Source organism: Squalius cephalus (genome assembly GCF_949319135.1).
Source record: "Squalius cephalus genome assembly, chromosome: 15".
Lineage (NCBI taxonomy): Eukaryota > Metazoa > Chordata > Actinopteri > Cypriniformes > Leuciscidae > Squalius > Squalius cephalus.
Genome location: NC_137136.1, coordinates 33,100,831 through 33,127,619, shown reverse-complemented (window position 1 = coordinate 33,127,619; position 26,789 = coordinate 33,100,831). Strand labels below are relative to the sequence as shown.

At 36.7% G+C, this 26,789-nt stretch overlaps 1 protein-coding gene across 1 annotated transcript in view; it reads right to left on the bottom strand.

The window, feature by feature from the left end:
* The window catches only part of lars2 (leucyl-tRNA synthetase 2, mitochondrial), a 131,641-nt gene that overhangs the window by 32,844 nt on the left and 72,008 nt on the right, over positions 1-26,789 (bottom strand). Inside the window, exons 10-15 of the mRNA XM_079894226.1 lie at positions 25,892-25,996; positions 24,054-24,169; positions 23,691-23,974; positions 10,319-10,417; positions 7,406-7,543; positions 2,401-2,504 (exon numbers count right to left, since the gene is read on the bottom strand). Of these exons, the coding sequence (XP_079750352.1) occupies positions 2,401-2,504; positions 7,406-7,543; positions 10,319-10,417; positions 23,691-23,974; positions 24,054-24,169; positions 25,892-25,996 (846 nt within the window). The remainder of the gene's footprint in view (positions 1-2,400; positions 2,505-7,405; positions 7,544-10,318; positions 10,418-23,690; positions 23,975-24,053; positions 24,170-25,891; positions 25,997-26,789) is intronic.

Sequence of the window (26,789 nt, the reverse complement as noted above, 5' to 3'; positions counted from 1 at the left end):
GTTTGAATCAGACAAAAAAAAAAAAAATAATAACTGAGCTGCACCAGTTTGAAGTCCATAGAGTCAGCAAAGTCAATTTTGAGAAAAATCAAGTTACATTTTTCTGAAGGTTCCAAAAAAAACAAAACAAAAAAATAAAAAATCACCTAGCAACTGTACAGCTCCTTAAAATCCCTGGAGATTCCACCAAATTTGGCACACACAAAGTCAAAACCAAATATCTATAGAAAAATACATATACAACATTTTTTCCATGTTACCACAATTGTTTGATTACAGTTTTTCTAGATTGCTTAAACATTATAACCAGGCTTTTGAACTAAAATTTGAAAACCATAATGTCATTTATCAAAAAGCACACCCATTTCCCTAAACTATAAACACTATTCCCTGTTTTGACACATGAGTCAGATTTGTTGAACTGTCACTGCAAAACTCTACACACAAATCCCTTCATTTCTCATTGCCTACACCATGTTGTCATTTAGAAAGCACTAGCATTCAAAATTGTTCACTCAAGTCAGCACAGCTTCAGCTCAGTTAGCACACAATTACCCAGGTGGAAACACTAGGAGTCAGAATTTAACACACATCAATCCTTCAATAGATAGATAAAAGGGCCCAAATCAGTTTGAATTTTGTAACAATGGATCCAGAAAGCAACATAACTTACCAGTTTTGGAAATGTTGTTTTGAATTTATTGCACCAGTGTGTTAGACTATGTTGAAGTGTGTGTGATTTTGAGGGCTTGTGTGTCCTGTCTGAGGGCAAAGTTTGGTTTTTCAGCAAGAGTGAATGATTTTGAGTGTAGAGCTTCATTTTGACCTGAAAATAGGATGTTTGGGGAATTGGGTGAGACGTTATGGATTTGTGTTTATAGTTTTGAGAATACGAGGCATAGTTTCAAGAAATGTGTTTAAGCAATCGAGAACAACTGTAACATTAATGAAACAGACAGCCTATACATTAAGACCGACGGTACCGAACGGATCTAATATAATGTTACACAGATGTTTTCCCCAACAGTTAACTAAACCTTCACTTATGACATAACAGATAAAGGGCCCTATTTTAACGATCTGAAACGCAAGTATCAAGCGTGAAACGCAAGTAACTTTGTGGGCGGATCTCGACGCAAATCTAAAATGGGTTGGTCTGAAGTCGCTTCATTACTCATAGGTGTGGTTTGGGCGTAACGTGAAATAAACCAATCAGAGCGTCATCTCATATTCCCTTTAAGAGCAGGTGCGCTTGTTCCATGGCGGATTGCTATTATAACGGTGGATTTGCCAGGATCGGTTCACAGCCGAGGAGACCGACGTTCTCGTCAGGGCCGTAAAACACAGAGAAGTGACATTGGGGATGGGAGAAACACACCCAGATTAGCTTCGGTTAAACAGGCGTATAATAATTTGGGTAAATGTGTAAGCTAGATTTATGCCTATTTTTTCACATCTTCATGGACACAATAATGATTTCCCTCGTGTGGAATATTTTTCCTTGTAATTATGTATGATTTGCAAAAATGAAAACTGCTGCGTCTGTGTAGATGAGAGAAGCAAAGTGTATGTGCGTTGTGCTCACGCTACATTATGGCCAAGCATGCGCCCTTAAAATAGCATCATAATACTTTTTCGAAGTATTTCACTTGTTTTGCCTGTAGCTCGAAATTATCCCTGGTTTTGTGATCCAGGGTCACATTTGCAGTTTCTTCCTAAACAGTTGCAGAGTCCAATTATGAGCCAAAAGAAACTCCAACAGTTTTCCAACAGCAGATTTCAAGAATCAACACAAACCAGCATTGATGGCAATATACTGTACTTCATTTATACCCCCCCCCCCCCCTCCCCTCCTCTCTCTCTCTCTCTCTCTCTCTCTCTCTCTCTGTCTCAAGATCTCTGTCTCTCTCTCTATCTCAAGATCTCTGTCTCTGTCTCTATCTCAAGATCTCTGTCTCTCTCTCTCTCTCTCTCTCTCTCTCTGTCTCTCTCTCTCTCTCTCTCTCTCTATCTCTCTCAAGAACTCAGTGCATCTTGATGTTGATAATGATGGCTGCTTGGAAATGTATATTTAAGTGTATCTATGTTTGAAAAGGATTATTATTATTTTTTATAGTTATTTGTTTTTCTTCTCTTTCTCCTGGAAACATTGTTAATGTGAAAAGTTCATGTTTTTTTTTTTACTTTTTTTGAAAATAAATAGACCTTTAAAAGTCAAAGTCTCACTCACTCACTCACTCACTCACTCACTCACTCACTCACTCACTCACTCACTCACTCACTCACTCACTCACTCACTCACTCACTCACTCACTCACTCACTCACACACTCACTCACACACTCACTCACACACTCACACACTCACTCACACACTCACTCACACACTCACTCACACACACCTGTGAAATCAACGTCTTCTTTCGGCATGTACTGGCCGGTCTCTGCCACCCTGAAGGTCTGGCCCTTTATGAGACCCTGGACCAGCAGTTTTCTGAAGGGCTCCCTGAAAAGAAGGAAGAGAACGGACACACATTCATGGACACCCAATCTATCATATGAAGTAAACAATCATAGAGCTTGAGATTTTTGAGGAAAACATTACAGGATTTTTCTCCATCTATGAATGGTGAATGATGATCAACGTTTGATGGTCCAAAATCCATGTTTCTGCATCTTCGGAGGGCTTCACACGACCCCAGCCGACGGAGAGGGGTCTTTAGTGAAGTCGAAGCACCTTCAGTATGGGTTTTGGACAGTCAAAAATTATCTACGTTGATCAATCATAGATGAAGAAAAATCCTCAAAAAATCTTACACGACATTATCATTTTTGGGTAAACAATTTCTTTACTCTGTCAGTATTTCCTAATCCTCGTGTCAAACCTGTATTCTGTTATCTGTAATTATTTGGAACCGAACAGAATCTGTCAAATCATCAAAAAGGAAAGAAAACACCATAGAAGTATCATATAAGAAAATATTAAATAACACCTCACAAGATTATTAATTTATTAGTCAGTGAATTATCACAGAATTTTCCTTTCTGGATGATATTTGTTAACACTATAATAAGATTTCATTTGTTAACATTAGTTAACTGCAATAGTTGAGATGAACTAATAATGAACAATACTACAGCATTTATTAATCTTAGATAGATTGTCAATTTCTAGATTTAATAATACGCTCTTAGGATCAAAAGTATCTGTATCTGTTATCATTATTTAATGCAGTGTGAACTAACATGAACATTTTTATTAGCTAACATTAACAAAGATTAAAAATTGCTGTTTGATGTATTGCTCATTGCTAGTTTATGTTAGTTAATGCATTAATTCATGTTAATAAAGAAGACCTCGTTGTAAAGTGTTTCCAACTATTCCTTTAATAAATGTTCCTTTTTAATACGGGTTAATAAACTTTTTAATGTTATTCTTACTATCATAGTATAGAAAAAAGAAATTGCTTTCCTTAAAATCTAGTAATTTCTTCACCTTCAAATGAAACCACATCTCATTTAAATATCATAACAGGGCAATTTTGCCAAAGTAACTTTTCATAATTAAATGAAGGGTAACACTTTACAATGTTTCATTAACTGCATTAGTTAACAGTAACTAACCATGAAAAATACTACTGAAGAATTTACAAATATTAATACATTTTAACATTTACTAATACATTATTTAAATAAAAATCTGCTAATATTATCTAAATGGCCTGAGTTAACATGAACTAACAATGAAAAGTTGTATTTATAGATCAATAAATACTGTAACAAATGAATTGCTCATTGCTAGTTAATGTTTATTAATGCATTAACTAATGTTAACTAATAGGACCTTATTGTAAAGTGTTACCAAATCAAGTCACAATGCCTAAAATCAGTGGTCAAGTGAAAAGACTATTGGCGGATCTCATGTGAGTGTAAACACATCATTATATGTCATATTATGAAAGTTAAATGTTGTGCATTCATGATGTATTTGTACAGTAGTGGCCAAAAATGATATCTGGAGGTGATGTTTGTTTTTAATAACCCTACAAGTTCGATTAAAGGAAAATATTTTATTCAGTATTTTAAATATGAGGGAAGAACAAAACACTAAACTTGGTTTTTATCTGACAAAATTATTTGGCAAAGGAAAAACAAATGCTAAACTTCAGCTACAGGTTTTATTTTACTGTACACAAAATGCATAGAAAAAAAGCTAAAAACAAAAAACTGACAGGAAAAATAATACATTGACTAATTAATATTTCATTGGTTCTCTTTTGTTTTTGCATGTGTTCATAATTTCTTTGTATAACAGCCTGGCCAAAAATTATATCCACACAATTTCATTGCGTTATCATCACGTCGCCGCTCTTCCATCGGGTCAAATGCTAAGAGAGTTAATCTTGGAAACACTGGTTTGCTCCGTCTGTCCGCCGGCCCTACTACAGTTAAGATGGCCTCACTGAATCAATATCCAATAAATCTTTTATTTCAAATGACTTTATCTCACTCCTTAGACTTTTTATTTGTTCCTGAGACCTGGTTAAAACAGGGTGACTGAACGCCTCTGTCGAGATGGCTCCCCGACTGTGCTTTTTCAGTTCTCCACGGGCCTCTGTTTAAAAACGGTTTCAAATGCAAGACTGTGCCTATGGACACCTTTTATAGTTTTGAAGTCCAGTTACTGAAGGTTGATTTAAAGTTCCTGTGCTACAGACCCACTAAAAGGACTTTATTCATACATATTCTGATTTTCTCTCTATAATCTGGTGACTCAGGCTGATAGACTATTGATCCTTGGGGACTTTAAAGGAATGGTTCACTTAGAAATGTGAATTTCTTTCTTCTGCTGAACACAAATGAAGATATTTTGAAGAATGTTGTTAATCTAACAGTTGATGGACCCCATTGACTTCTGGGGAATTTTTTTTTTTTTTTTTAATATCTTCGTTTGTGTTCAGCAGAAGAAAGATATTCATACAGGTCTGAAACAAAAGTAAATGATGACCAAATTTTCATTTTTATGAATTTTCATTTTTACTATTCCTTTAACTTTCATCTCTGCTGCCCTTCGAAGGCGTTGGTCAAAGAATGTGTAACTCTTTTAGAGTCTCTGAACATTGTACAATCTGTATTTGGTCCAACTCACAATCTGGGTCACTCGCACTCGTGGTTTTTCGATCTCAAATCTGGAGGTTATTGATGCATGTGTGTCTGACCATTGTCCAGTTTTGTTTGAATCTGAGTGCTTTTCCCCGACATCTATTTGCTCTCCGCCTTCATGTCTCTCTCGAGCTATTCACTCTAACACTGAAAATTTGTTTTCTGAATATTATTCTTCACACTTCAATAATGATTTTCTTTATCTAAATGATGTCACCCGTGCTCAAAAAGCGGAGCGAAAGTGGGAAAAAAGGTCAGATCCAGGTCTCAATTGACATTTTAAAATCGAGTCTGTCCAACTATCAAACGCCGGTAAGGAAGGCAGAATCTAATTTCTTTTCTCAATTAATTACGGACAACGCGAGGAGACCAAAAGTCCTGTTTGATACGACTGATTCTCTTCTAAACCCGACTATGAATATTTTATCTGAGGCCTCTTCAGACCTTTGTGAAGATTTTTAAAAACATTAAAAATTTCACATTTTATTAGACGCTCCATTGTTTCCTCTGAACCATGTCATTTGCAACCGCCTTCCGCTATGAGTTGTCGGACTAACTTTCCTCAGTTCAGTTAGCTGATATATTATCTACTATGAAGCGCTCTGGTTACAAGTTAGATTTTATCCCGGCTCGTCTTTTTAAGGATGTTTTGTTCTACTATTAGCCCTATGGTAACAGCTATAGTAAACAGCTCTTTAGCCAAAGGTTAGACATGCAGTTGCGCAGCCTCCGTTGAAAAGACCTCAACTTGATCCGGAAATGTGCAGTAACTATCGACCGATCTCTAAACTGCTAAGCTTTTGGAGAAAGTAGCATTTTCACAGTTTCAGTCTTATTTGGATTCTTTTAATATTTTGGACATGTTTCAATCTGGTTTTAGATCATTACATAGAACTGATTCAGCTCTGTTGAGGGTTACACATGACATCTTGCTTGCTCTGGATTCAGGCTCTTGTGTTGCGCTGGTTTTGCTGGACCTGAGAGCTGCATTTGATACCATTGTCCATAACATTCATCTTGAACGGCTAGAATGTATTCATGTGTATGTAGAATGTGTCAAAGGCACTGTATTACAATGGTTTGCTTCTTAAAGTAGGACTTTTTCTGTAAATTTAGGAAATTGTGTGGTGTGCCCCAGGGCTCCATTTTGGGACCTTTATGGTTTTCCCTTTATATGCGTCACTTGGCCCACATTTTACATTTTTGATTTTCATTTTTACCTTTCAGTAAGGCTTGACACCACTGTTTCATTCAATGTGTTATTGAAATGCGTAAATGAAATCAAGAGGTGGATGAGGATGACAAATCATTTTCTGCAGCTAGCTGAGGATAAAAGAGAGGTTTTAAAACTAGTTTGTCCTGTAAATTCCTCCCCCGCTCTGGAAGCCCAGTTATGTCCTCTTTCAACCAGTGTACGCAAACAAATCAAAAACCTTGGAGTGATCTTTGACTCTTCACTATTTTTTGACAAATAAATTAGTGCTGTTTTTAGAGGAAGCTTTTTCCATTTCTATTGCAAAGTTGAAGAATCTTCTTTCAAGCAAAGATTTAGAAGTTGTGATTCATGCACTTGTAACAACACGATTCGATTATTGGGAAACACTAAGGTTCACAAAACACTCTACAATAAGGTTCATTAGTTAACATTAGTTCATGTATTTACTAACAATGAGCAATACATTTATTACAGGATCTAATAATCTTTGTTAATGTAATAAAAATCCAGCTGTTCATTGTTTGTTCATGTTAGTTTACAGTGCATTAACTAATGTTAACAAATACAACCTTTGATTTTAATAATGTATTAATAAATGTTGAAATTAATATCAACTAAGATTAAATTCTTATGTTTGTATATAAGGCGTTGTCTGGCCGTGCAACAAGGTATATTAGTGATCTTCTAGTGCCATACTGTCCTGTTAGGGCACTTAGATCATCTAATCACTTGCTCTTAACTGTGAAACGGTGTAGCTACAAATCAAAGTGTGATTTTAAATCTACTCTTAAATCATATTTTCATTCTTTAGCTTTTGAAAACCTGTAATTGTTGTTTTTATTGTGTAGACCTGCTTTGTATCAATCTATATTGTGTTTAAGTGTGCTCTATAATGTTAATATAAATGTTATCACAAATAAAACAATCGACTCCAAGCACAACTACACAATATGCTTACAAATTTTTTTTTTTCCATTTGAATATGATTTTGATATATGACTGTACATGTGTGTGTGTGTGTGTTGCACCTGTGTGAAACCATGCCCTGGTCTCTGCAGAAGTGGCTGAGGAAGCGTGCGTAGTACAGGTGCATGACGGCGTGCTCCTTCCCTCCGATGTACACATCCACAGGCATCCAGTGATCCGCTCGGGAACGCTCGAAAGGCCTGTGAGACGAGAGGAACACCTCAACACTGTGTCCTGAGAGAGCGGCCACTAGGAGTCACTGACACACAGACATACACACACACACACCAAACTCACTGAAACACTCGAATACTGGCGCTGCTTTACACAGACATCACATTTACGGCACTCCAATAACACATTCAACAAGAGAGAATGTGAGTTAAAACACCACAATAAGCACACTTAAATAAACTGTGATAAACAGACACGTCACACTGTATCAGCAGCTCTGAACTAACCGTACGTTTAACACAACCAGATACACATACAGTACAGGACAATAAAGGGCTCTGCATTTACTTTCATTCAATCTGAGTTACAGTAACTGTGACAATGCAAGTTGTATTACTAACAGAATGACTAATAACTAACAGTGATTCCACTGACTAAAAAACACCTTTTACAGGATCTCTGAAAGAAAATCACATAATTAAATAGGCCACAAAATAGTTTAATTAGGGATGTCAATTGGCTTATATATATATTTAATCATGATTAATCATAGGTAAACGCATTCAGTCCTAAATAAAGGAAAGAACTGTGAATAAAAGGCTATTGTGTCATTTGTAAATTGTGTAGATTACACTCAATAGAGTTACATTATGTAGAACTACTACTTCATCTTTACAAGAAAAAAAGTCTAAAAGTGCATCAAAAAGCACTGGAAATGCAAATCTGTAATATGCTAAATAATAAATATCATATAGAGATATAATAATTAAAAATACATGTAATTGATATTAATTATTACAGAATTGCATACTAGGTTTAAATTTCCAGTGTTTCTGTAATTAGCACAGTGTGCTTTTCAGAAGGAGGGGTTTCATAGAGAGGAGATTAAACAAGCTGTTGTTCATAAAAAACTAATATGGGGCAAATAATGGGTTTTGAACATTCAAGCATGAAAACACATTCTAGTAGAGCCCAAAAACAACATCAAGACTTGGTAAAAGGGCAAAATATGGCCTCTTTAACAAACAAGTAGGGGTGTGCCGGTTTCAGAATTGGTAATGACGGTTATGACGTGAGTCAAATGTGACGGTTCGTAACATAACCGTCGTCGGGGGGGGGGGGGGGACGTTGGAACGTTCGGACAACTTAGTTTGAATAAACGAGCAGACAATGATTAAATACCTGATCGCCTAAATTAAAAAAAATAAAATTCATATTTGTGTAGTGTTCAATGTTGTTATCGATAGAGATACGCGGATGGGGTATTGTTTCATCCGCAACCGCATCACAAAACTCATCATCCGCACCAACGTTTTTTGACCAAATTTCAAAGCCGCACCCGCCCGCCATCCGCTGATTGTTTTGCGGTCTATGGACGATGCAATGCTCTGCTGATGCGAGCCGCAAGAAAGCCCTTGTCTGTTCTAGAAAGGATACAGCAAAGATATTTATCGCAAATATCTCCATGTCGGCGCCTCCATGTCACGGTTATTATATTGTCTGCTATATTTGCTTTTTATTTATTAAATATTTGCAATTGGTTGATGAAACATTTATTAAAATTAAGATATAATTTGTACAAAACGAAATTCGCTTTAAAGAAAGGCTTTCTACAAAGAAATACTTAATGAAGTGGTAAAAATCATGTCTGACGATTTACAAAACAAAACTTCATTAAGTGGTAAAAACCATGTCTCCCGATATATTGCGCATCTTATGATCCTATCTTTTATTACAATTGTTTTTGAGCTAAAATGTAATACACATCATATATATACACACATATGTTTCTTTTATCAAACATGTTTGGGGCCAGTCAAGGGGCAATTAAACTGCACGATCAGTTATCGGTAATGATACGTTTATTATTGCAAATGTTTATTGATAATGTTTATTATTGCAAATGTTTTTCATTTGTTTAATACATCTCATAATGATGGCACATCACTATCATAGTCATAGCTTTTATTTCTATCTCAAATGATTGGCGGTCGGTCAGGGGGTACTTGGCAAAGCATCAAATACAGTTGGAAACGACGTAGACCATTAATAACACAGACTGTTAACAATTGTTTTTAATGAGTATTTAAACATTCTCTATGATAAAAAATGTTTGTATAGAGTTGTAATGACGGTGTTCAACTATAACCGTCGGTCTCACGGTTATATGCTAACTGTCACACCCATACAAACAAGATGTGTTACCAATGTTGCTCAAAAAGACATTTATTTTCATTTATCAGTCTTACTGTAAGTCTATGAGGTAACACTTTACAATAACGTTCATTAGTTAACATTAGTTAATGTATTAACTAACATAAACTAACAATGAGCAACACATTTGTTACAGTATTTATTAATCTTTGTTAAAGTTAGTTAATAAAAATCCAGCTGTTCATTGTTTGTTCATGTTACTTCACAGTGCATTAACTAATGTTAACAAATACAACCTTTTATTTTAATAACGTATTAGTAAATGTTGAAATGAATATTAGCTAAGATTAATAAATGCTGTAGAAGTATTGTTCATTATTAGTTCATTTTAACTAAGGTAGTTAACTAATAATGAACCTAATTGTCTATGATGCACTGATGCTGCCTATGAAGGCTCAGAACAGTGTACGTGTGCGGGTGCCGTTTCATTGTGTGTTCATGAAGACGCATTACAGTGACATTTTAAAATCCTTGCTGTTGATCTGAAATAGCAGAGGCAGATGGTCTTCCATTCTGAGTCTTGCTCTTTCAGCATCTCTCCACAAACACCTGGTGGGACACAGGGAGCGTCTGGATGTTTTCCTTACCTCAGCGGGTTGTGAGGGTCAGTGTATCTGAAATAGTACCAGGAAGAATCCACAAAGGTGTCCATGGTGTCCGTTTCTCTCTCCGCCGGCCCTTTACACCTGACATCAACACAAAGGATATTATTATAAGTGCTGGGCTAGTAGAAACAGTTCGTTCTCAAGAAACAACACCATTTGTTCCTCCATGACCTGTTTAATTAACAGAATCCTGAACTTGGTCATAGTTTTAGATTTATTTAAGGATGATGTGCATGCTCTTTAAAGCTAAAATACTTTTGCATATGCTAACATAGGGCCAGATTCACTAAACAGGGCAAGTTAGCATGAGAGCGCAATCCCATAAAAGTTCTGCTCTTGATTTACTGAAGACGAGCAAATGAAAGAACACAGACTCAGCCGGATCATTTCCATAATGACCAACACACTCCACCAAGATCAGCACACACTAGCGTCTGGTGTAAGACCTGCTTTTCTTGGGCGGTAAATAATGGTGCAAATACCAGTAAAGTGACGAGTGCAGACCTTAGTAAATCACCTTGATTTATGATTAATTTCATTTCATTTATGATTTATGAGCATGATTCATTTAAATTCTCTCCTCCCATAAATCTTGCTCTGAAAGGGAAACTCCTACAAATGCATGTGTAATAATTATCAGCCCCAAAAATAACCCTGTCCAAGCCTTTTCAATGCTCATTTTCACTGCGTGTCTTTAGTAAATCCTGACAGTCGTTTTTAACAGCAAATGAGGGTTTGCGCTGGAGCTGTTAGTAAATCTGGCCCTTAAAATAAAGAGTAACACAAGTCATTAATAGGTCGATTTTCCTGAAAATGTTTAAAACTGGCGGTAACAAAACTTTGCTCTGATTGTTTGAGCATCTCACTCAGCCCGACACGGCAATAGCCTCAAAACCAATGCATTTCACCAAAGTTAGAGAGTGAAATCGTCAAAGTCTTGTTGAACACATGGCTCAAACAGAGGTTTACACCAATATATGTTTACATGTGGTGCAGTGAGACAACTTACAATTTAACATTTTGACAGAAAAATGACATCAAATGTTGTTTCATTTGTTAAATGAAACGTGATTTACTATAACAAGACAGACTAAAACCAGATGATACTACAGTTTATTCAAATTATGACCTATTCTACACTACAGTTCAAAAGTTTGAGGTCCATAAGATACAAATAAATACATTAAATTGACCAAAAGTGAGTGCAAAGACATTTATAATGTTACAAAAGATTTCAGTTTAAAATAAATGCTGTTCTTTTGAACTTTCAATTCATCAAATAATGCGAAAATACAGTTTTATCATGGTTTCCAAAAAATTATTAAGCAGCAAAACTGTTTTCAACTTTGATGACAATCAGAATTGTTTCCTGAGCATCAAATCATCATATCAGAGTGATTTCTGAAGGATCATGTGGCACTGAAGACTGGAGTAATGATGATGAAAATTCAGCTTTGATCACAGGAATAAATTACATCTTCACATAGAAAACAGTCAGTTTAACTTTATAATAACATTTCACAATATTTACTGTTTTTATTGTATTTTTGATCAAATAAATGCAGCCTTGGTGAATATGAGACTTCAAAAACATTAAAAAAAATATTAAAGTGTATATGATTTCCAAACTTACAGCGACAGAATTGAAATACTATAGGATCAGGGTAGGTCTCAGATTCAATAATGATAAATAATAAGTACTGATGCTGTTACCATATAATAATTAGACAATAATTAGTAGTCTGATTGTATATAAAGAGGACCTATTAGGTTTTTCACATGTGTGTAATGTTGCAGTTTCTTCTCTATATCAGTGTCAGTGTTTCTGAACTCCTGAAACGTAGTCTTGAGTTTCTTCCAGGAACGAACACATCACAATATTCCTCATTTAAATAATTTTCTATAAAGGATGAAAACTACAACCAGTCATTTTCTATGAACAATTAACTCTACCTAAAATTAAAATGAAATTGAAAAATCAAAATACAAAATGAAGTGATTTTTCAGTAAAGCTGTGATGCTGTGGGGTTTCTCAGCTGGCACTGCCGAACTCCCGAACACAGTCCCGTGTTCGTCTCTGTCTCGAACCCAAAGCAAACAGCGCTTTGCATCCCAGGCCATCTGTCACTCAGAAGACAGTCACACTTACTCTAGCGGCTCTCGGCACACTTCATTCGGCTAATCTTCAGCATCAAACCAAACTAATTAATGGCCAAATAAGAGCAGATTCCAGCCCTGCTAAAGTCAATCCAGGAGTGTGTGTCCATCCCTCCCTCCACTCCAGTCGGAGAGATCCGCCTCCTCTCTGATAATCAGAGGATCGTTCAGACAATCCTGCCTATTATAGCGCCGGCAACGGGAGCCAAGCGCCACACGGTTGCCTAGCAACAGGGCGAAGGTGTACAGGTTAATTCTTTGAAAGCCAGGTGCCATCTGAGAGACGAGCGTCCCACATATGAGCCGTAATGAGGAGTGTGTTTATCGCTGATCTACACTAGGAAATCCGGGCTTTATTGATTTATTAATGCAATTTTACAGTTTTGGTTTGGGTTTGTTTTTCCACTCAATGGTGGAAGTGTGTGTGTGGCTGGACTGATAATAGACTGAACACAGACTCTCCTGAGAGGAAGACATTAGATGCACACTGACAGGGTACGGCACACATGAGGGAGAAAACCTTAAAGTTGGCATGAAATAAAATTTCAATGTACAGAATCTATTTTCTAAATGCAAGTTATGGATAGTAAAATGCCTCTATTATGTTATTTTTAAGGTTCCTAAATTTATTGAGTCTCCTACAATAGGTCCACATGCATCCAAGGCCAAAAAACACTTTCATTTTCTCATAATATACATTCACCTCATTTCACCCCAGGCTGTTGTGATTGGTCTACTCTGCTCTGATTGGTCAGATGGTCCAGTCTGTTGTGATTGGTCTACTCTGCTCTGATTGATCAGATGACCCAGTCTGTTCTGATTGGTCTACTCTGCTCTGATTGGTCAGATGGCTCAGGCTGTTGTGATTGGTCTACTCTGCTCTGATTGGTCAGATGGCTCAGGCTGTTGTGATTGGTCTACTCTGCTCTGATTGGTCAGATGGCTCAGTCTGTTGTGATTGGTCTACTCTGCTCTGATTGGTCAGATGACCCAGTCTGTTGTGATTGGTCTACTCTGCTCTGATTGGTCAGATGACCCAGTCTGTTGTGATTGGTCTACTCTGCTCTGATTGGTCAGATGGCCCAGTCTGTTGTGATTGGTCTACTCTGCTCTGATTGGTCAGATGACCCAGTCTGTTGTGATTGGTCTACTCTGCTCTGATTGGTCAGATGGCCCAGTCTGTTGTGATTGGTCTACTCTGCTCTGATTGGTCAGATGACCCAGTCTGTTGTGATTGGTCTACTCTGCTCTGATTGGTCAGATGACCCAGTCTGTTGTGATTGGTCTACTCTGCTCTGATTGGTCAGATGGCCCAGTCTGTTGTGATTGGTCTACTCTGCTCTGATTGGTCAGATGGCCCAGTCTGTTGTGATTGGTCTACTCTGCTTTCATGGCATGTTGCAATTATCACAATTAAGAGATGGCAACCCGTGACGTTCTGCCGGGAGCTGTTCATGTCTTCAGACTTGGATTTATGCATTTCTATGTCAACAATATCAACGCTGAAATTAATCTACAGCAGTCGGGTGGTACAAGAGCTCTGTAAGCTGTTTACATTATTATTGTAATGTTATGTGCTTTGACCTTTGAGACATGAGGTAATTTAACGGCGTCTCTTGTGACCCTTAAGGCCTGTTCACACCGGGACGAATTTCGCGAGCGATATTCGCCGACGTTTAACGCCTCGTGACTAAACAAAGGGCGCCAATGTGAGTGTGCACAGCGGCACAAAAACGCCACGCGTAAAAGCGTCATTTTTTAAAAAACGCCTCGGGTTTGTTTTTTTGTTTTGACGCGCCGCGTCAAAAACTATCCGACCAATGAGATTGCCACTTTTGCTCACGTGTCCGGAGCTTCTGAAGTTACAGTAAAACACAACTTGGGGGCGCTCAAACACAAAACGGTCTTGCCGTGCACACATACGTAACGGCGAAGAAGATATACGCCAAGTAGCGTCTACACTGCCGGGAAGAAATAAGACGAGGAAGATGCAAGGCAAGATGATTGTAGAGCCGCTGGTCTCGTTGGTGTCGACATAAAGAACTATATGACAAACGCGACAGCGACTACAAAAATCTTGATAAAAGAGAACTGTTATGGAGTGGTATTACGCGCCATCTAATGTCAGGGAATAAATTTGCATGTTCACTCGGCTCATCGTCAGCGAAAATCGCTTGGGTGTGAACACAAAGAACGCTTTGAAAAACGCTGGCGAATAACGCGCGCCGATATTCGTTCCGGTGTGTACGGCCCTTTATGCTGTGAGCGTTCATGTGTTTTGAAGGAGGCGTGGCTTTGTAGACATGGCTTGGCGTGGCTTTGTTTCATGTGACCCACAACAATCATTCAAACATTTAATCAGCACCAAAATCCGGCTGTGAGAGCTTACTCTGTTTTTTATCCTCAGATTTCAATTAAACTTCTAACAATGAAGCCATAGACAATATCACAGCTCAGGAAATGACTTCTGTTTTCCTCAAGGACGAGGCAGATAAGCACCATCTCTCTCTTTATCTTGTTTCCGTCTCTCGCAGCCGCTTCACTGAATGTAGGTGATCATTTAAAGAACTGAGGTGATTTTCATCGAGGTCTCAACAGATAAGAGATGATCCGGTCTCCTCGTCAGCAGTGCTCACTGACAAAAACTTTAACCGTCTGAAACAAATACTGTAATTAGTTACTATAAATATATGTGCAGAATGGACACAAACAGATTTCAGACAAATTGAATGAAATTTGAAAAGACTGGACTAATGCCAGTGAGAAGATCTTAGAATGTTTTAAAATCTAGTATTCAACAAAGATATATATATATAGACTTAGTTTCCGCTTATGCCAATGATACTCAGTTATACATTTCAATCACGACCAGATGAAATCTCTAAATTATTCAAGTTGGCAGAGTGTGAGAAATAAAATATTGGATGACCAATCATTTTCATCTATTAAATTCAAATAAGACTGAGATAAAAGTAAAAGACCTGGGTGTTATATTTGACAGCAACTTGTCTTTTGAAAATCATATTTCATATGTTACAAAAAACAGTCTTCTTCCACCTCAGAAATATCACTAAGCTACGGATCATGCTATCAGTTTCTGATGCAGAAAAGTTAGTTCATGCATTCATGACCTCTAGACTAGATTACTGTAACGCAGCTGGTTGTCCTGCATACTCAATACACAAGCTACAATTAGTCCAAAATGCAGCTGCTAGAGTTCTTACTAGGTCAAGAAAATATGATCATATAACCCCAATTTTATTATCTCACTGGTTACCTATTAAGTTCAGTATCGATTACAAAGTATTGCTACTGACCTATAAGGCCCTAAATGGTTTAGCTCCTGTGTATTTAACTGATCTTCTATCACCTTAAAATCCATCATGCTCTTTAACACTAGAACGGCAACGGGGTAAAATTTACCCATGGCTGTTTATCAAATTTACATTACAGATTTTCAATAAAATACCCACATCTCCCAGTCATTGACTTTTACTAATATTGTGTTATTTACAATCCCTTGTTGTTAAAAAAATTGTTTAGAAAAAAAAAAAACAGATTAAAAAAGGGGCATTTATAACTAAATCCGCCGAATTTTAGGTTTAGGTTTTACCAGGGAAAATTTTACCTATTTAATGCCTTTATTTTTGTGCTGTGTTTGAAAAATGTGTAGGCTTACTGTAAACAGTCACACAACGCACGTTAAAATAAAGAAGTTTTAAGCCTACTCATAAATGTTCAAACTTTGGATTAATTTTGGACTTTGGATAGGTTTTGCAATTTTTATCGTTTATTGTTCGCTACTGTGTTGCTATTTATTAAAATCTGGCCATTTCTTGAAATTTTTTTAAAAAAATAATTCTGATCTATGATGTTTTTTTATGATTACCCCAAGTTTACTGGTGTTCTCTTATTCAAATTATAAATTATATAGCTAAACAAAATAATTATTAATTAGGTGAATTTGTTGTTGCATCATACATCATATGCAGTGCGTGAATTATTATTGCTCATTATTGTCTATTTAGGCTATTTTAGTAATTTAAATAATATGGGTTATCTTACTATGTGATTAATGACATTTTATTATAATAATACACAACACAAATTTGTATTTATTTCCTTCTAATTCTCGTTGTTATTGCAGGCTGGTTTAGCCTATGCTCACCGTTAAGAATAGTGATTAGTGTAGCCTGCTTAAAATAGCCTTGGAGGGGCTTCATAGAGACAGGAACTAAACAAAGCGTTACTGACAGACTGGGAAGAGAGGAGCCGCAACAATGGAGAATAATGTGTTTTGAACATTCAAGCATGAAAACCTGTTCTAGTAGAGCCTTTGAAAAATGGCAAGATATGGCCTATTTAACTAAATTAAGAGAACTAAACTAAGTCCTTTAAATCTCAAAGAGTTGCTTCTTTAAGCTTTTAAATAAATAAAAATGGTTGCTTATAACACAGATTCATGTCCACAACTTTATCTTACACACTGCAGCTCCTGCCCTAATTTCTACAGCTGTTGCAATATTTCAACAGTGGCTGGGGCACAGCTTGTGGCTCCTTCAACTACTGTTCCCTTTATTTCAAGTTGTTTATTCATTAATTTCAATCACCTCTTTGAATTTCTGAAGGTAACCTATAGGCCACAGAGAAGAACAGAACATCCCTTACACAGACACTTGGTCCATAATTCATTAGGGCTCAGAACCTTGATTCTGTTCTATACGTGTCCTTATGAATATACAGTTTTTGCACATATTCATAGTTTAACTTTACCATTTGTAATAAGACCATTGTTTTTTTAAATTAGCTAACAGCATTAGGCGTACGTCACAGCCCGGCAAAACCACCAAAGCCAAAGTTGATAAGTACAAATAAAAGTCTAATATATTTCCTCTATTAAACTTAAAATTAAAAAATAACATTTCTGTCATAAAAACTATGTAGCAGTAAACACCACAAGCGCTTAGGGTCGATTATGGTAATGATGTTATTCGATGCTATATCCTCTAATATTTTTATTTTTATTTTTTATCTAATGCATGCTTCATTCAAGCCCTTTCCGTTGCTTCCCTCTCCCACTGAAGATGCTAAAGCGCCACAAGTTATTTTAAAAACAGTCGCAGAAACATGGTGAAAAACCATGGGAGTTGTACCTACTGTAAGTCTTTTAAACACGCAGCACTGGAACCAGTTATCAAGAAATCTAGATCTGGATTCATCAGTCTTTGCTCATTTGAGACCTATCTCGAAACTTCTGTTTCTTTACAAACTACTGGAGAAGGTCATATTTGGACAATTGAATTCATTTCTAGATCTACATGGTACTCATGAAGTGTTTCAGTCTGGTTTTAAATCCCAACATAGTACAGAAACTGCACTGTTGAAGGTTTTTAATGACTTGTTACGTGCTACTGACTCAGGACTGTGCGATTAAAATTTTTACTAGACCTTTCGGCTGCATTTGATACTGCAGACCATAAGATCTTAATTACACACTTAGAACAAAGTGTTGGTATTAAGGGTACTGCGTTGGCATGATTTAAATCCTATTTTTCTGAAAGAACTTTCTCAGTTTGTTTTGGAGACTTCTCCTCAACGGCTTTTTCCAGGTGTGGGGTCCCCCAGGGCTCCGTTTTGGGGCCTATTTTGTTCTCCCTGTATATGCTCCCCTTAGGATATATTTTTAGGAAATTTGGTATTTCTTTTCACTGTTATGCAGACGATACGCAAATTTATCTGCCTTTGAAACCAAAAGATACTCGCACTTTTGCGCCTCTATTGCAGTGTCTTGAGAAAATTAAGGCCTGAACGGCACTACATTTCCTTATCTTTAATGAAAATAAAACAGAAGTTTTGCTGTTTACGCCAGGAGGCACTTATGAGTCATCAGATTTGTACAATGGTGAATTGAATCCACTTGTGAAGCCCTATGTAGGTGTTATTATTATTCAAAGACTTTTTATTTCAACTCGTCTGGATTATTGTAATGGCCTTAGGTATTAGTCAGGCCTCACCTTTCAGACTGCAGATGGTCCAGAATGCGGCAGCTCGCCTGTTGACAGGTACACGAAAGCGGGAACACATTACCGCTGTTCTTGCCTCTCTTCACTGGTTACCTGTCCATTTCAGGATTCATTTTAAGATTTTGGTGTTTGTTTTTAAATCTCTAAATGGTTTAGCACCTAGATATCTTTGTGACCTGATCAAGCTGTATGCTCCGCTAAGAGCACTTAGGTCTGCTGGCCATTTGCTTTTAGTTGTCCAACGGGTAAAGTTTGCAGTGCAGTGGCGGCCCCGAAGCTCTGGAATAGTTTGCCCCTCTACTTTAGACAATTTGAAATTACTGGTTAACTTTATATTCTTGTCATGATGAGAGCAAATATTTTTATTATTATGTACGTTGTTTGTTTCTTTTTAGTAGATACTTATTAATATATATATAAAGATACAAAAAGACTTGAGCCCTGAACCCCCATATATAGTATATTTTCTGTCACATGGCCTTTTACATATCTAAATGTAAAAATAAGCATGATAAATAGCCTGATAAAACATCTGATTTTACCTTTACTTTTAATATTCATATCCAATTGGGCTCAGCTGATGAAATATTATTTTTTATAAATTCTAAGAAACTTTGGCTCTCAGGAACCGATATCTTCATCTCTGATGACCATTTTGTTTAGGATTTTTTTTTTTAATTTTACAAAGTACAACTGCTGCACAGATGGAAATACATATAACGATTCCAAAAAAAGTATTGTTCGGATCTCTGCTGGGAAGGAAAAACCTCTTGGAATTTGAATTGAATAATTGGATCCTGCATGAGTTCTTAAAGTGACAGCAGCCTAATAAACCTGCTGCAGTCTGTTTCATTAACATTAATCAAAGAACAAAAAAACAAAAAAAAAAAGAAAATCACTCCCTGATCTTTGACTGAATAACTTTTGTAACTTTAAGGATTAATCTATATTTTATTCATTGAAAAACAAAACAAAAAAAAACTATGCAGTAGGGATGTCCTGAGCTGATCTCAAAGATTGGTATCGGGATCGTTTAAGTATTTTTTTAACTGATCGTATCTGCTATCCTAAGCCCGATCCTTTATTTTACGTCAGCTGTCATGCAGGTTTGGTGCAGGTAGCAGTATGCACCTTCAAGTGGGTTTGCCAACCGCCAGTAAGAGGGAAAGAATAAGGTCTAGCGCACCACACAAACGCATGTTCAAGCTTCCGTGTTTAGTATATTTTAGACTTCTGAGAGGAATCACAGCCTTCTGATTGTCTGAGACACCTTTGCCATAACATGATGCCATGGTTGTGTCTTGGTTCGGCATTCTGATACCGCGAGCTTCATGCTTTGTAACCTTATCTCCACTTTTCTTTCTTTTTTTGCGCAATTAATATGCTTATTGTACATATAAAATACAAGAATTTTATATTAGTAGTCCCATATTTATAATTGAGAACACACAGCCTGTTTACAATGTCTACCATTATAATAGATGTTTATATCTACTAATGTCTTGTATACAGTATATATGTATATATATTAGAGGTGGGCATAGATTAATTTTTTTAATCTAGATTAATCTAGATTAATTTTGAAATTAATCTAGATTAATCTAGATTAAAATGGCTCATTTGAATTCTGCCGAAGGCATTCAGAGTATGTGTGCTACCCAAATAATGACTATAAAAGTAAGTCTTTGAGAACGGGTTTCTCAAGCCAGGTGGCGCATTAGACCAGGTGCTCATCTCCTGTTTCCAAAATGCATCACAAACTGCTTAAGAAAGCTGTTCTACTCATAGACTGTAAAAGGTTACTACTGTACTGTTACCGTCCGTAGGCAACATTAGGTAGGCCTATGTTATTATCAACTACTATAGGCTATCAATTAGGGATGGGCGATATGGCCTAAAATCCATATTGTGATATACATTGCAGCCTCTTGCGATAACGATATTATAATAAAACCATTTCAGAACAGGTTACACAGACCCTGCTAAACAACTGCTAAATGTATTTTTTTTTTTTTTTTTTTTTTTGAAAGGGTGTATGTAGTTTTGAGAACATATATTGTGCAAAACTGTAAGTATACAACATAATTTTGCAGATAAATAAAATGTAAGTACACTAGCTGCAGAGACTTAAGTAGGTCTAATGTTTATTATGGCTTGGAGCTTATGAAACCCCAAATTTAAAATTAGAATATTGTCTAACTGATGTATTTTCAGTTAAAAAGAAACACAACAACGATTCTTAAAATCGGGCGCTTTTAATAAAAAGAGATTATGTGCTACACCACTCACTAAGATATATTGGGAATAATACGCGCGCGCTGCTATTCAGTGATATGTTTCGTTTTGAATTTGAGGTGGTAGAACGGATTAGTCGTGTGTTAACTTACCGAACTGTTACACCATACAGTCTACGTCGGACGGCTTAAATACAAACCAAGTCCAAATAATGGATGTTGCACGGATCTTTTACACCAGCTTTCACTTTCAGCCGTGTTTACTTAAGATGACGACGAATATGATGCGTTGCAGCCGGGTGTTCCTCGCGGCCGCGGGTAGATTGCGTCATCATAGCTTGTGTAGCTTGAGCCAGCTCCCAACCCAACTTGGAGAATAGATTAACGGCGATATTTTTTTTATCGCGCGATAAGAGTCTCGCGTTAACGCCGATAACGGCCCACCACTAATATATATATATATATATATATATATATATATATATATATATATATATATATATATATATATATATATATATATATAAAGAGAGAGAGAGGTATAAATAAAAATTACAGATAGATGCCCCTTTTTTACATATGAGCCCCTGCCCCTCAGGAACTCTATTAGCATCCCTGTATACATTGGATTGATTTTAATATATTTAAATGTAGGCTATTAAATACAAGTATCAGATCAAGACTGGTATCAGATACTCAATATTCAATGACTCAGATTGGATCCGGGGCACAAAAAACTTGATCGGGACATCCCTACTATTGTCACGATGAGGCTGTAATGAACGCATGAAGACAAGGAGTACAAAATAAACAGTCTGCTAATAAATCCAATAGGAATACAAGGGAAAACTCAGGAGCTAACAACCACATACAACACGGATGAAACAGGACAAATGAACTAGGGAAAATAGGGACTTAAATACACACAGGGATAATTAATGCAAGTTAAAAAACATGAAACCCAAAACGATTTTTTTTTTTTGCTGAGATATTTGTGTTAAAGCCATAGTAAAATGTTAGTTCCTTAGGCTTCTGATTTTTGTTCATTGAAATCAGCTGCAACAAATCATTTCACGAAAAGACAAGAATAAATATTTTTGATATAGGCCTAAATATTTGACTAATTGTTTTTACCTTACTGGAATCGAAACTGGGAATCGATAAGCAGATTCGGAATAGCTAAAATTAAAATAATACTCAACCCTACCCTTGCTGTAGGGGGTTCGGGGGCATAACTGGTACATAACTGGTGCATAACTGGTGCCCGCCATGTTCCCAAATGCACACTAAACTCTCAGCACATGCAGAGTTCACTGCATTCATTCACTGTGAACTGAGCCGTTCTGAGACGTGGTAAACACCGTATCACCGTCTGACTGCATGAGCAAAGTGCACACTTCCTCTCTTTTTTAAAACAATAATTACAAAAATCCCAATTTTAAATCTGCCATCCTGCTTTCTGAATATTGGCATCGGCCACTAAAAAATTATAATAGTTGACCTCTCCTGAACCACGTTTCTGTGTGTGTGTATTTTACAGCTAAAACATGTTCGTCTCTCCATTCATGTGACTATCTGACAAAGGGTTTTTGTATAAATGTCATCAGCTTTCAGCAGCTCTGCCGGCATTACCTACTCCATGGTCAGAGAGGGTCTATTAATACCCTTCACAGTGAGGAGGTGCTATCTGAGCGCACATCTACAACACCTCCATGACTCAGTGGTAATGATCCCTGTAGTCTCCAGGGGACGAGAGCTCCCAGAAACAAGACACTTCAGTCTGGCAGTCAGAGTCTTTTGATGATATCTGAGACAATGAGTTCTGGTCCAATCTGCCATTATTTCACATGACAGAGTGGGAGTACAAAGATTCAGATAATGGAAGAAAATTATTCCACTTATATTACAATTCCACCAGATGAATCTCTTATCAAACACTTTTTATTTTCCATTTTCTAAGAGTTCAATTTATAATCTCAAAGAAACCACTGTCTGACCTCTAAATGTGAGAAGACATTTCCTCTGAGACAAGTCCAAGTAATTAGTGCTCATGCTCCAGGTTGAGCCTTGGTGCTCATATGGGGGACGCAGGTTCAAATTCAACTATGCTCCTATGTACACTTCTTTTACCCTCCTCCTCTCTCTACTTTTAAATTCACTGACCTTTTTGTCTCTATCAAATCAAATGGCAATAAATCAAAGCAAAACAAAACAAAAAAAACTCACAATGAAATAAAAAGAAAACAAACCTCCATGGCAGTGACTCCATGCTAGCACACGACCTTCCATGATAAGTAAACATAATATTATATTTTAAATAAATAAATAAATAAATAAATAAATAAATATATATATATATATATATAATAAAAACCAAATCTCAATGGCTCAGCTGGAGTATGACTTTATATTATATATGAATATAATAGTATTTCTTTATAATACAATATAATATAAATATTCAAATTAAATAATATTCAAAATTCAATGTTCAATATAAATATAAACAAAATAAAAAAAATCAAAACAATCCAAAAATGTGTGGTGACACCCAACTGAGGGAAGTGCCACCACAAATAAAGTGTAAGTCTGTGGGAAACACTGTACTATATGTAAATATAATAATATTTATTAATAATATATATAAAAAATATTGTAGAAATGTAAAAATACTGTAACCAAACAAAACAAAAAACAAAGCAAAGCAAAACTAAATTTAAAAATAAAAACAAAACAAAATCCCCATGGCAGTGGCTCAACTGGTGTATGACTTTATATAATGTGTGAATATAATAATATTTCTTTATAATATAAATATTTTAACAAAACAATATTATATTATAAAAAATATTATATAAATATTTGCTAACACTTAAAGGTACTTTTTAAAGGCCGTCATTAGAGAAAGATTTTTTTTTTTACTCAATTCATTGCACTTACCTCGGACACTGGCATCTCAGCCAATCCTGTGCCGTCTTTAAGGGCGACACCCCTTTCCCTGTGAGGGAAGGTACTTTAGGCAGCACGACCGGCAGGTCCTCCGCTGGAACTGCCACGGGCCCGCAGGAGCTGCAGTGCACTATGGGAATGGGTGTGCCCCAGTAGCGCTGCCTTGAGATTAGCCAATCACGTAACTTTGCACTAGTGAGGTATCCACCAACGTTCTTCTCCCGAGCTTTCTGGGTAACCGAGTTAAAAGCTTCTTCTCGGCTTTGACCTGTAAACTACAGCAGAAGAGATCATCAGTTGTAACCAGTTAACTGGAACCTCTGTCCTCGTGTTAAACAGTGATGGTGAGTTTACCTCATCTGAGTTCATTAGAGTCTGTGATCCATCCTCTTCTGTCTTCAGAACTGAGTTCCAGCTCAAACCCAGAGACTGAGCCAACCTCTCATCCTCCTCACTGCTATCTGGGATGCCTGTTATATAAAGTATAAAAGAGGTGCATTTATTTTTAAAGGGGTCCTGCTATGCCCTTTTATGAAGTCTTGATTTTGTTCTTGGGGTATACTAGAATATGATTTCATGCTTGATTGTTCAAAAAACACATTATGTTTCACATATTTTACATTATTAAAGCACCTCTCCCCATTCTGGCCTGAATGCGCCTTTTATGTCCAGTTTCGACGAAGCCCCTCCTTCCGAAATATGAAATGTGCTGTGATTGGTTAGCTGGCCCAGTGTGTTGTGATTGGCAGTGCCTAGCGTGTGTTCGGGAAATGTCCCGCCCCTTCATAACTGAGAGTTTCATCTGCTCGGATGTAAATATTAAGGCTGGTGTCGATTTCAAACCAATTCAAGCCTGATTCAGACCCTGACAATGTTAACAAACAAGAGGATTGTGCTGAACGGATTTCATGAACGGATTTTGCAAGCACGGATTTCACAGGACGTTTCAGAGCGGTGTTTGTTTTTTTGTAATTTTCTTATACATTTTAGATACAAAGTTATACGCCATTTATTCATGATATTTGTCAGAAAACTGGTAATACAAACAGTAATCAATCACAAAACGATGGTTAATTTTCCTAAGAGGCGGTGAACAGTCTTACAAAAGTGAAAGCTTACAAAAGCTACAGTAAACACTAAATCAATATTAAAGTTAGCTAGCAGGCGAGCAGAGGCAAACAGCTTTGCCCTTTGTTTACATCATAGCAAACAACTACATATAATAAGACATACTTAAAAGTTGTGATCCATTAACCAGAGATTGTCCCGACGAATCTGGAACTGCTCCATTTCAGGAGAAGCTTTTGTGTGTGTAGCCTGCATTGAACTCGTTTCTGGAAGCTCCGTAAAATGTGCAGCACACAGATAAACGTTGGGGTTTAATGTTCAGGAACCGTGTTTAAAATAAAGTTCGTCAGTCTTAGGAAGGTCAAACAAATGAGTTTTGTAAACGGCGTGGGAAAAACAGTGTCTCTTTTGCATAGCAGCTTCACAAGATCCGGGGAAAATGCGTTGTAGTCCAAACAAGCCGTTCGTTGTAGTTCTTGGAATGTGGATTCTGTTAAATAAAATATCTCCCTTTGGAGGGACTTTGAGCTTTGTAACCTTGTAGATCTTTTTCGTGCTCAATCAGCAACACTACACACAAACTAAAGTTGAGAAAAAGTGAAAAGGCATTATAGGACCCCTTTAAGGCATCTAGTGCATATATATATCTATGTTAATTGTTAATTGCACATGTACAAGAATTTTCATTTAAATATGTTACATCTAGTTACTATATTTTTTTCATTTAAATTTCAGGTTGGTTAAACCTTCTTTGATATTTTCACCAATTCAGAAATTAAAATAGTTTCAAGTGTGACATAAGTGTCTAAATACTTAATACATGCAATGACAAATGTACAAATGTACAGAAGTGGCTGAAAAGCCCTTAGAGAAATCCTTGATGCTGGAGTACAGCATGCTGGGAAATGGTTTAATGAGGTGTCTATGGTATATGTGTAGCTATACACATCCCTGATGTATACTGTAGATTCTCCTTAGGGAATTCACACGTGTACGTGAACATACACAACATGTCATTCAAATGCCTTCTAGAATATTACATTAACAAACTAAAGATTTACAGTGCATTTGATAAAGCTTACAAGCCTCCCTTCACACACACACACACACACACACCTTCTCACCTATCACAGTGTCCAGATGTCCGTCGAACTCATTCTTGGCAGAGATGACCACTGGAACCTCACGGCCGGTGAACACGTTGAGGGCAGTGACCTCAGTCAGGCTGTCTGCACATGTAGGGGTCAAAGGTCAATAAACGAACACTGATCTCATACCTAAGGCTGAATCTGAGATCTCATTAGCAGAAATCTGTCCTTTTACAAAGCCTTTGGGATTTACAGTTATTTCATGTGTTGGTGCAACACCACAAGATCAACAACTAGCAACCTGTACAAGGGTCAAAACACACCTACACACTACAAAACAGTAAATACAAGCATCTGTAGATCACCAAAACATGAATACGGTTTTCCTTTACTGTCATTTTCATGTCAGATTGTTGTTATATTGTTATAACTTCTTATATTAAGTGTTATTTATTTTTTAGTTTACCTATTTTAGTACATCAAGCTAAGCTAAATTAAAATGAGAAATGTAGACTTTGCAACTAGCTGAAATAAATTAAAAAAAATGTAAAGTTGGCATAAAATGGAAGTTGCGACAGTCTTTTCTTCCCTATTGTGACATACATCCGAGTGAAACCGCTTCTGGAACATGAACAAATGTAGGCAGCAAACACATCATCAAGAGAAGAGAAGAGAAGAGAAGAGAAGAGAAGAGAAGAGAAGAGAAGAGAAGAGAAGAGAAGAGAAGAGAAGAGAAGAGAAGAGAAGAGAAGAGAAGAGAAGAGAAGAGAAGAGAAGAGAAGAGAAGAGAAGAGAAGAGAAGTCACTGCAAGAGGGAGGGGAGGTTATTTTGATTCAAGATTACGAGGCACATATATTTAAAGAGGCCATATTATATCCTTTTATAGATTTTGGGCTCTACTAGAACAGATTTTATTGCTTGAATGTTCATTAT